The 12,595-nt window shown below is 42.5% G+C and overlaps 1 protein-coding gene across 1 annotated transcript in view; it reads left to right on the plus strand.

The window, feature by feature from the left end:
- Positions 1 to 9,650: 9,650 nt before the first annotated feature.
- The window catches only part of LOC115179690 (heparan-sulfate 6-O-sulfotransferase 3-B-like), a 29,659-nt gene continuing 26,714 nt past the window's right edge, over positions 9,651 to 12,595 (plus strand). Inside the window, exon 1 of the mRNA XM_029741367.1 lies at positions 9,651 to 10,725. Coding sequence (XP_029597227.1) covers positions 10,157 to 10,725 — 569 coding nt within the window. The 5' untranslated portion in view covers positions 9,651 to 10,156. The remainder of the gene's footprint in view (positions 10,726 to 12,595) is intronic.

Raw genomic sequence — 12,595 nt, forward strand, 5'->3', positions numbered from 1 at the left:
TGTGTTTCGCTCCCTTTGGCCTGGCTCCAGCACACAAAAAAAGTAATAATCTCATTATAACACGTCTCTTATAAGCAGTAGTCATTTCTAAATGGTTCCTCCCCGCTTGTCTTCCTGGAATATTCAGTTATACAGCTTTTAATCAATATGTTTGGGTGTCTTCTTGACTTCTGTGATGCAACGCTTTCAGACTTTCAGTCTCTCTATGTAACTCACTGTGTAAAGTCTGCACAGTATCACTCTGGTGTTGGAGGTAGAGAGTTCACACAACTGCAGTGAGCCAAGCATGGCAGGAGGGGAAGTGTTTGAGTACTGGCTGTTGCTATCCAATAGGGAGATGGGAAGCTGACATCGACATATATTAACAGAGATCCTAGTGTATATCGATGTACCTTGTTAGGATTGTTAGCAAATACATAGGTTATGGCTCCACGTTTTATTCAATTGAAATACTTGAGTTCTCTAGCTCAGTGTGCGGGTAGAGAGCATCAGTAGCTATCGTGATTTGACAGGTTGAAAGACAATAAAGGGTGTAGATTTGAAAGGGTGATATCCGACATAGTCCCTGGCAACTCTCAGCCTGATTCTCTTCCAATTCTGAGAAGGGATCTCATTCCTGTCAAGCCAGGACAAGAGAAACACTTAACTTGACATTTAGAAAGGCTCAGAGATTTTCTCTAGAGGCCAGGGGAAACAGAAAAGAAAAGAAGAGGATGTTATCGCAGACATGTGTTTAAATGCCAAATGGGCTGGTAGCTTTTTGACCACGGAGATAGCAAAAACCTGTCCTCTGGCCTATTTGGAGTTCACATATTAAGCTTTCTCTACATATTCTCTTTTTTATCAAACATTATCTTCCAAGGCTTAGTGCTTAGCGAAAGGTCATCATCACAGAACAATCTTCTTACATAGCATAATAATGCTGCTTCAGCCCTTTCAGATACTACTGCAACACAAATTGATTTGAAACTGTCCACACATTCGGGCCGGATGAGATTTCACTGATCTTCATGACTCACAATCGAAAGCATAATAACAGACATATATAGCTGAACAAGGTTAATATACTGTTCTGTCCCAAATGGGACCCCATGCCATATGCCCAACTGAGTGTGGCTCAGTTGGTAGAGCATGGTGTTTGCAACGACAGGGGTGTGGGTTCGATTCCCACGGGGGACCAGTACGGAGAAAAAATGTATGAAATGTATGCATTCACTACTGTAAGTCGCTCTGGATAAGAGCGTCTGCTAAATGACTAAAATGTAAATGTATAGAGTGCACTACTTTTGACCGGAGCCCTAGGGCCCCGGTCAAAAGTAGTGCACTACATAGGGAGATAGGACACCATTTGGAACGTATCCTACATCTACTTCAGGTGTCCTTTTGAAGCAGTCATGTTTTAAGACCTCTCTAGATATTCAACCACTGCTCTTGAAAAATAGCGCACTAGCTGTATCATTCATTCATCGTTCCAACTGCTGCTTGTTGAAAGAATCCTTACAATGTTATTTAAAATGGTGTTCCTTAATGTTGATATACGGTACCAGTCAAAAGTTTGGACACACCTACTCATTCAAGGGCTTTTCTTTATTTTTACTATTTTCTACATTGTACTGAATAGTGAAGACATCACAACTATGAAATAACACATCTGGAATCATGTAGTAACCAAATAAGCGTTAAACAAACCAAAATATATGTTAGATTTTAGATTTTTCAAAGTAGCCACCCTTTGCCTTGATGACAGCTTTGCACACTCTTGGCATTTTCTCAACCAGCTTCACCTGGAATGCTTTTCCAACAGTCTTGAAGGAGTTTCCACATATGCTGAGCACTTGTTGGCTGCTTTTCCTTCACTCTGCGGTCCAACTCATCACAAACCATCTCGATTGGGTTGAGGTCAGGTGATTGTGGAGGCCAAGTCATCTGATGCAGCACTCCATCACTCTTCTTCTTCACCAAATAGCCCTTACACAGCCTGGAGGTGTGTGGGGTCTTTGTCCTGTTGAAAAACAAATGACTGTCGCACTAAACGCAAACCATATGGGATGGCATGTCACTGCAGAATACTGTGGTAGCCATGCTGGTTAAGTGTGCCTTGAATTATAAATTGATCACTGACAGTGTCACCAGCAAAGCACCCCCACACCATCACAGCTCCTCCCCCATGCTTCACAGTGGGAACCACACATGTGGAGATCATCCGTTCGCCTACTCTGCGTCTCACAAAGACATGCGGTTGGAACCAAAAATCAAACATTTGGACTCATCAGACCAAAGGACAGATTTCTACCGGTCTAATGTACATTGATTTTGTTTCTTGGCCCAGGCAAGTCTCTTCTTCTTATTGGTCCCTTAGTAGTGGTTTCTTGGCAGCAATTCGACCATGAAGGCTTGATTCACACAGTCTCCTCTGAACAGTTGATGTTGAGATGTGTCTGTTATTTGAACTCTGTGAAGCATTTATTTGGGCTGCAATTTCTGAGGCTGGCAACTCTAATGAACTTATCCTCCGCAGTAGGGGTAACTCTGGGTCTTCCTTTCCTGTGGCGGTCCTCGTGAGAGCCAGTTTCATCAGTGCTTGATGGTTTTGTTACTGCACTTGAAGAAACTTTCAAAGTTCATGAAATTTTCTGATTGACTGACCTTCATGTCTTAAAGTAATTGTGACTGTTGTTTCTCTTTGCTTATTTGAGCGGTTCTTGCGATAATATGGACTTATAGGGCTATCTTCTGTATACCAACCCTACCTTGTCACAACACAACTGATTGGCTCAAATGCATTAAGAAGGAAAGAAATTACACAAATGAATTTTTAACAAGGCACACCTGTTAATTGAAATGCATTCCAGGTGACATCCTCATGAATCTGGATGAGAGAATACCAAGATTGTGCAAAGCTGTCATTAGTCAAAGGGTGGCTACTTTTAAGAATCTCAAATATAAAATATATTTTAATTTGTTTAACACTTTTTTGGTTACTACATGTTTCCATATGTGTTATTTCATAGTTTGATGTATTCACTATTATTCTACAATGTAGAAAATTGTAAAATAAAGAAAAACCCTGGAATGAGTTGATGTGTCCAAACTTTTGACTGGTACTGTAATTGGCTTCATTAATAATTTAAAGTTCAACAAACGTTTGTTTTGAAGTTTTGTTTCTGCTAACCAACAATCTATTCTACTAAGGGGTGTTGAGGACACAATGTCACGGATTCCACCGGTACTGCTGCTCATTCCGTGTACCAGTTCTGGAGGTCTACGTCACCGGCCTTCTAGGTGTCACTGAACTGTCTCATTACGCACACCTGATTCCAATTCCCCTGATTAGTAATTGTATAAATGTGCCCTCTGTTCACCATTGTCTTGTGGGTTACTGTTCCATCTCTGTTGGTCTTATGAGTACCTCTGCGTTGTTGTTTTGGCTTTCGTGCTGCGTGTGTTGTGTACTCGTTATTATGGGTCTCGTCCCGTGTAGTGTTTTGCGGGTCTTGTCCCGTATATTTATTAGAGGTTTTACCTTGCTCTTTTGCTTGGGTTTACATCCCAGTGTTTTTGTATACATGTTTGCTTTGGGCTTTGTCCCCGTGCCTTTTCATGGCATGTTGTATATTTTGGTGGAGTATTAAACCCCCCCTATTACAAATTCCTGCTCCTGTCTCCAATCATTTATACAACGTGACACACAACATACTCTATTTTTTATTTCTGTCAGCTCTCACCATTCTGCATCCCAAATGGCACCATATTCCCTAAAAGTGCCCTACTTTTAACCAGAGCCCTATGGACCCTGCTCAAAGGTAATGCACTATATGGGGAATAGGGTGCTATTTGGGATGCACCCCATGTCACTGTGGAACATGTCACTCAGGGAATGTACTATAAAAGATTCCCTGTTGGCTGCCTTATGGAATGTGCCTAGATGAGATTCACTATATTTACGGCCAGAGGGAGATGACTAATACATTAGTATATTTTTCTTACCATTTCTGCTCTGCTCACTGAATATTTTGAGGCTTTGATGTACAGTTGTCCAATGCACTTACCTAAGCAGCCCAGGCATATCAAGCTTTCACAGATTTCCCAGTGCAATTCCCCTAGTTTTGTGCAATGTGACTGCATTCTAATATTAAGATATCCGTTTGAAGTTTCCATGCTCCTCCTCTGGGGAAGGTGTTTTCAGTAGATAATGACTTTCTGTGATTCAGACTGGATCCACAGGCTGTTCACCTTGTTTTCTTCCCCAAGTTGCTTGTTAAAGTCCTGAATACCCACACATATTACTGTATGAAATCCACCATGATCCATTGACATTATTACACATACCGCTTTGGGAAAAACAACAGCAATAACAGCTGTAATAACAGAAAATAATTTCAGACAAATACACATTTTGTTTTTATATGACTTTAACAGCATATAAATATTGACTTTCTGTGAGATTTGAAGCACTATGGAATGACTGAATGTCGGCCCTAGTCTTTAGTGATGGAGTAATACATTGGCTGGTGAGGGCTAGTCTGGTCTGTGTGGCACAGCTCCCACTTCCTCCTTGACTCAGGTGGTACCCTGGGTTAACTCAGCACCCACGCACCCACGCACGCACACCCGCAAACACCCACCCATGCACGCACACAGACACACACACACACAGATCAAGGTATTTAGCCCTACCATTACCAAGAAAGGCCAGTGAGTGTAGTCTCTATCCTATTCTGCATCCTATGAATGTCCTTCCCTATAGATGGGTTAGCTGATTGTTAGCTGATTGTTAGCTGATTGCTAGCCAGCATGACAAGAAACTGCCATGCAGGGAATCGTAAGTGACTCATTTCATATGGTTTGTCTTGTTCTTCATAACATGTCTTGTTTTGAGATGTTTTGACTGATTTCATGTCAATTCTATGGCAAAAATGTGTTAGCTAGTGAACCAACAACTGGAACGAAGTATTTAAGAGACAAGTGCTCATTGTGAAAATGTATTCGTTTTCAATAAACATTGGAGACGAAATATAGTTTACATGTTGTCAACAATCTAAGCCAACCCTGTCTGTTTTTCCCCATAGTTAGTTGCACATGCGTTGGTTTTGTTGCTAAACAACCAACCCTCGGGTGTATGTTTAGTGTGTTTCGGGGTTTTTTGGGCAATGTTCTATGTTAGTATATTTCTATGTCTGTGTCTATTTAGACTATTTCTATGTTCAGGTTTTTTTTTTGTTTGGCCTTCAATTAGAAGCAGCTGTTTTTCTTTGCTTTTAATTGGAGGCCAGGTTTTTTTTGTCACTGTGTTTGTGGGTAGTTGTTTCGTGTATAGCGTTTTGCCTTACAGGACTGTCTTCGTCGGTGTTTGTTATTTTGTTTAGTGTTCACGTTGCCTTCTAAATAAAAGAAGATGAGTATACACATTCCCGCTGCGCTTTGGTCCAATCAATACGACGAGCGTTACATATGCATCCTTCCTATTTACCAGACCTGGGTTCAAATACTATTTGAAATCATTTCAAAGACCAAAACTGCAAACCCACCCATTTGGCACTCCAGACAGACTCAAACGCTTATATTTGAAAGATTTTAAATAGTATTTGAACCCAGCTCTGCTATATCCATCTATCGGAATCCTATGCTAATCCAAAATACTTTTATGTATACCCATTTCACCCATTACTGAGTCATCTATGGTTTGACTTGAGACCTTCGTTTCAATGCATCCATTACACAACTATAGCACGATTTCTAATGAACACTGACATATCTTTTAAAGAATTCTATCAGGGCCAAGGCAAAAGGACACCTGAGAATTTACTCTCACAGCTTCCCACTTTTGACCCACTTTAAATGGATCCTTTGAAATGTGACATGTACAGTACATGGCTGAAATTCTAAAGAATATGATTAAAATCACTTGTTTGTGGTTGTGTTTTTTCACACTTTGTTTTTAGTTTCTTCTTGAAATCTTTAATCTCCTTCAATTATGTCCATAACTCAATCAATGTAACAGCACCTCACAGTCAAGGAATTACTACAATGGCCCTTGCTGCCATGGATAATTTCCCCTCTGCCCGGAGACTGCCTGCAGAGAGGAGACTGCCTGCAGAGAGGAGACTGCCTGCAGAGAGGACACCCCAGCACTGGATCACTCCTGTGAAATCAACAGCAGGAGACAGAGAGGGAGGTAAAACACCGTCGGAAACACTTGATGACACATCTAAGCTCTTTATCTCACACAGCAGCACTTGTAATTATCATATTTTGAGGTAAAAAAAACATGGATGCATTAATTCACAGGGAGGATTCTGATGCTTGTGCGTCCATGGATTGCACCATTACAGTATGTCAAAGCTGCCAGTACATGTGTTTCAACTGGTTTAATTCTAGCTTTAAGTAGACAGGTAGGACAGCAATTACTTGTGGGCCTTTTCACATGTTATTTTTCCCCTGCAGAGTGGTAGAGTGGCCTTACCCTGGGATGTTGCAGCGGTGAGTACCTCCTCCCTCAGCACTGGCCCGATGGCAAAGCGCTGGTCGGCTGAGGTGACAGACTCCTGTCGGAACCCAACCGTCCTCCTCCAATGCCCCAATTTCCTTCCAAATCACGGAGATAGGTTCTGTGTATTTCCTGTTTGGACAGGAAAGTGGGTAATGGCCCTCCTGGCACACAGAGCAATCATAGCTGCCATGGTAACCTTGGTGGACAGAGCATGAGCGAGAAGGCTTTTATACAGGCCCAAGAGGAAGACATGGGAGCTTTACCATTGTGTAGTTGGACCATGGGGGACAGTGGGGGGCGGAAGCTTGGCACTGGAGCTCCACAGGGCAGTGGGTCTTTACAGAAGCAAACGGCTTCTATCTAACTCATTTATGTGTTGGACACACACGCGCACACACACACACACAGTCAGTTATTTGCAGTCAAGGCGAATGGCACAGTGTGTGATTCATGCACCTATGGAGTTAGATGTCACTTCCTGTCCAGAAAGTGTATTGATTTGGAGGGCCATCTCAGCTCTCCAATGAGGATTTCTCTTGGATCTCTTCAACCAGAACTACTCAGAACTATTGAAACTGAGAGGACGTGTTATGTACCCCCTCAATGTGATCCAATTCTAGGACAGAAATACAACACATACACAGAGCATGAATGCAAACAGTCACATGATCTGTCCTCACATCTCAGGACTCCAGGGAACGTAAAATATATATATATATATATATATATATATATATATAAAAAAAATATCTAATTTCCTGTAGTCGCCTGTGCCCGTCGGGGCTGTATATCAGCGGTGAGGTGCTGAGTCTGCACTCTGAGGGGTTGTTCCTCATACCGCTGCCTGCTTGTCTGAGTCTCAGGCCCTATAAACATCACAGCCACAGGATTACAAGACTCTTTACCACATCTCACTAACTGGGACTGGTGCCAAGGGGGTAGCAGAATGTTCCCGTAACGATTCTGAGAACCAACAATTGTTAGCCGGGATGGCTGATGTTGATGTTTACAATCACCAGGACTGGAATTTTTTATTCTGTTCCCGATTAGACTGGATTCAATTGAATAATAAGACCCCAACCTTATTGAGTAAACTACATTAGCTCAATCTTATGGCTGTAATCAATGATTGTAGTATTGGGAATGGCTCCAACTGCCAAACGTCTTTTCAAAGGTGTCCATGTGACCATCAAACAGTTTGGCAAGTGGGTTAATGTTCAACCAACGAGGAGAGGAAAATGGCGAGAACTTATCTGTCTAGTTTTTTTTATGGTGTTATGTTTGAACTCATTCAACTGCGTGTGATCCCTTGACAGTGGTGATCTCTGCTCTGTAAGAAGACACAGCTGTTGTCTTCATCCCTTTCTACAGCACAACTTCTGCTCTATTATCCACAGTCTCTCACCACTGAAGCTCTAACACTCACAGCTTATGGCTTTGTTCTCCTGGCTGCAGTGACACGAACCACAATGTCCCATTTTCCGATGCTGATCAAAGCTGTGATTATGTTACCGCAGGACAGGGCAGGAGTCGTGTGCTGGGGCAGTCACGGCAAAAAGACGATGGAATACTAAAGTGTTTCACCACATCGTCATAAAAGCTTTTGATGGTGGGTGTTTCACGCAAATCACAACAAAAGCTTGAGATCGGTATAAAAGCTTAAGAAACATGCTTCCACTAACATGCATTAGTGGAAGCACTTACAGTCTTTATGATACAGATTGAGAACAGCATGAGAGTAGACTATATTCATGCACACTGTCCTGCAAGGCCATGCAGGTTATGGTGTAATTTTGGAAAAGGCAGTAATGTTGGAGGTGTATTGCAATGAAAATCATCAGCAAATTATTACACACTCGCACGCACACACACAAGGCTGCCGGCCCAGACGGCATCCTTAGCCGGGTCCTCAGAGCATGTGCAGACCAGCTGGCTGGAGTGTTTACGGACATATTCAATCTCTCCCTATCCCAGTCTGCTGTCCCCACTTGCTTCAAGATGTCCACCATTGTTCCTGTACCCAAGAAAGCAAAGGTAACTGAACTAAATGACTATCGCCCCGTAGCACTCACTTCTGTCATCATGAAGTGCTTTGAGAGGCTAGTTAAGGATCATATTACCTCTACCTTAACTGATACCGTAGACCCTTAGACCCGCTACCATCCAGAAGTCGAGGTCAGTACAGGTGCATCAAAGCTGGGATCGAGAGACTGAAAAACAGCTTCTATCTCAAGGCCATCAGACTGTTAAACAGCCATCACTAGCCGGCTACCACCCGATTACTCAACCCTGCACCTTAGAGGCTGCTGCCCAATATACATAGACATGGAATCACCGGTCACTTTAATAATGGAATACTGGTCACTTTAATAATGTTTGCATACTGCTTTACTCATTTCATATGTATACACTGTATTCTATTCTACTGTATTCTAGTCAATGCCACGCGACATTGCTCATCCTAATATTTATATATTTCTAAACTCCATTCTTTTACTTTAGATTTGTGTATATTGTTGTGAATTGTTAGATATTACTGCACTGTTGGAGCTAGGAATACAAGCAATTTGCTACACCCTCAATAACATCTGCTAAATATGTGTTTGTGGCCAATAACATTTGATTTGATTTGACACACACTAATGTAGTGGTTACAAAGGTGCTTCGCTTTCCTGTAATCTAGGTACTGTCTGTCGCTATTGGACCTGTCCAAGGTTCTGAAACGCTATAGCCTAGTATAGACCGTTCAGGTCAGCACAGGGCTCACTTTAAAACCAAGAAGACATATGACATTTGTATAAAAGTCATGTAGTTACTATTGGGAATTTGATGAACCAGAAGTTTGACATCAGAAACTCCTTTGCAAGCTGACCGCAAAGGAATTTGATTTCCATTAATGGGGATGGCCGGTGTAGGTCTATAGGCATAATCAAGTATCCCCTGTTTGGATTGGCTTAAAAAGTAAGGTTTTACTGCGAATATTGGTATGGTGGCCAATGGGTATTTCACGTAGGCTATGTTCATGGATTGGTTGATTTTGCAGCAAGTGATAATAAATGATTGGTTCATATGCAGAGGGTTCTCTATCCTCTGCTTTCAATTTCTTGCCCTGCGCACAGAAGAACAATTGTTGTTGAGATGCTGACTTGAAGAGCCGGCCTTAAGCGACACAAAATTATTATTTAAAAACATTGTCGCGGTGACGCAAAGGTTTCAAATGAACAGCGGACTAGTAGGCTATAGAGAGATGCATGGGTAGTGCGTGTGCGCCTGGTGGTTATGCTACTAATGACTGCGTGATACACTTATGCGAGCTTGCACTCGCTGCCTCCGGTCAGAGCCGTTGTAGAAGAAGATGCTGAATCGGCTGCGCGCTCGTGAGATAGACTACCCCGGATAGGCTATGTCTCCTTTTCAAATATCACAAATGTCTCCCTTGCTTCTGACAATAGAAGACGATACATTGGCACAGCGTTGGGAACGGTTTATTATTACATTTTGCTGCTGGAAATAAATAGGCTGCCTGTCTAGAGAGATGTGCATCGCCCCAAAGGAGACATCAAGTTTGACAACTGTAACCATCTAGACTACGATGAAGCAGGGTGCACGAGGAGTTAGAGCGTTTGGTTTGGCTGGAGACTTTATGTTACCGCTTTTATCAATGGCATGACTATTTCACCACGCACAATGGAGGATAAATCCAACAAACTAATTTTGATTCCGATACTGGCCGTGGTCTTCTTGATGATAGGCTATCAGTACATTTGTCCAGCCGGCAGTAACTCTTGTCGCTTTCTAACTGGGGACAAGTTGAGTGGAATGTTCCGCCAATATCACTCGGGGGACGACATTTACGCGTACCAAGATGGGCTGGACGAGGAGGGTTCCTCAAAAATTCTGTCCAAATTCAATTTTACTGACCGAGACCTTGAGCGACACGTGGATTTCAACATGAAAGGAGATGACGTTATAGTGTTCCTCCACATCCAGAAGACCGGCGGGACTACTTTCGGACGGCACCTTGTCCGAAACATTCACCTCGAACAGCCCTGTGATTGTATGCCCGGACAGAAGAAATGTACCTGTCACCGCCCGGGCAAAGCGGAGTCCTGGCTTTTCTCCAGGTTCTCTACTGGCTGGAGTTGTGGTCTGCATGCGGACTGGACCGAGCTCACAAACTGCGTGCCTGCAGTGATGAACAAGAAAGACAAGAAGGATGCTCAGAGGAACGGACGGTAAGGGGTCCCAATTCAGGTTCCTGTACCTAATCAGTAGACCCTGAACTGTTTGTGGCCAGGAGAAACAGTGTGAGATGCAAGTGTACATTGACAGTGATCAGATAGGTTTGAAAGAATAATGTAGCCTATACTACATTTCTATAACAGGAACAATAACATGCAAAGGGTGGACAACCCTGGCTCTCAGGGGCTGCAATGGGCAGGCTTTTGTTCCAACTCAGCATGAACACTCATTAAAATCGTTATGGTTTGTATTAAAATACAATGATTAGCCTCTCTTTTGAATAGAGCGTGCTAAAAGCTTGATTAAACGCACAGAAGACAAGGAGCTTGACTAAAGATGTGAACAATTTACCCCCCTTGCACTCCTGTTCCTGTTGAAAATGAATTTGCACTTTTCTGAAGGCTTTAACAGGCGGTAGTTATCCTCACAGAGGGCTACTGTACATGACGCCTTTATAAATGGTTATAAACACATTATAAACTGCATCTATGTAAGGGTTATTCCATTCTGGGAAAGAAGGGCTGAAACAATGTGTTCCGTTTTTACTTTTGGGTTCTGCTTGACATTACAATAATTTAATCTTCTTGTATTTTTGTTGGTGCATTTGTCCTCTTGTTGGTCCTGATCCCATACTTCTTAGCTTTAGGATGTACTGTAACCATAGGGATAATACAAGTAGAGTACTGTAGATTATCCCCATGGTTTTTATCGGTATCAAGAGTTCAAAGATAATCAATGATTATGAGGGTGTTATAAAATACCATAAAGACTGAGATAGTATAACTTGAAACAGTAAATCTGGTAACAATGCACTTAAGTATTACAGAAATGTGATCTGCTTGTATAAGAAGAATAAGCATGGAAATGAAACCGATCAAATGGTCAGACCAAAACCATGGCACTGGTTTATTAAAGTTCCAATGCAGTCATTTTAATCTCAATATCAAATCATTTCTGGGTAGCAATTAATTACCTTTCAGTTGAGAAAATTTTTCAATGGTAAAATATAAACAAAAATAGCTTGTTAGCAAAGAGCAATTTCTCAACAAAGATATTTACTAAGACTGTCTGGGCGTCGTCTGAGTGGGGAGGGGAAAACTGAAAACAAGCTGTTATTGGCATAGAGGTTTGGAACTTTCTTTCTTATTGGTCTAGGCAAGCCAAAATTCCATCCCACCAAAACAGACTGAAATTTCAGGCGGCCTTTTCAAACAGCTCTTACTATAAAGGGCACTATCATCATTTTCACAATTTTACAGTATTATTCCAACCTCATAGTGGGGAAATATTTAAAACACATGAAAAACATGTTTTTAACTGCACTGGGCCTTGACATTGGAAATTGAGAGGTTGTCACTCTGAGAGTCTCCGTGCCTATAGACTAGCATGGAGCATCTATGGGGACATGATGGTCTTTAGTGGAGAGAGAGCTGCCATCTGTCTATTGTTGCCCTCGGGTCAACTCACAGACACCCCATCATCTGGTCTCCCCTGGTCGAGGCTGTGTCAGGGCTGGTGCCAGGGCTCTGACAGCGTTGGCATTTCCAGGCAGTCCCCATGCAGCTCCAGAGCATGGGGCGCTTCAGTCAGGCTAACGCATGAAAGGTCACATCCATCCCAGCAGATCCTGTCACATCAGACTACTTTCATTGGATCAGACTACTTTCATTGGAACGCCCATCGTGGGTGAATGTGGATGTATCTCCTTTTCCTAACCAACATGATCAGGATTAGGCTCTGCCCTAATGCTAAAATCCATCCATCCATCCATCCCTCCCTCCCTCCCTCCCTCCCTCCCTCGCTCCCTCCCTCCCACCCTTCTTGACTTCCGTCCTACTTTCCACATAATTTACCTTCACTTGA

This window comes from Salmo trutta, chromosome 39 (assembly GCF_901001165.1).
Source record: "Salmo trutta chromosome 39, fSalTru1.1, whole genome shotgun sequence".
Classification (NCBI taxonomy): domain Eukaryota; kingdom Metazoa; phylum Chordata; class Actinopteri; order Salmoniformes; family Salmonidae; genus Salmo; species Salmo trutta.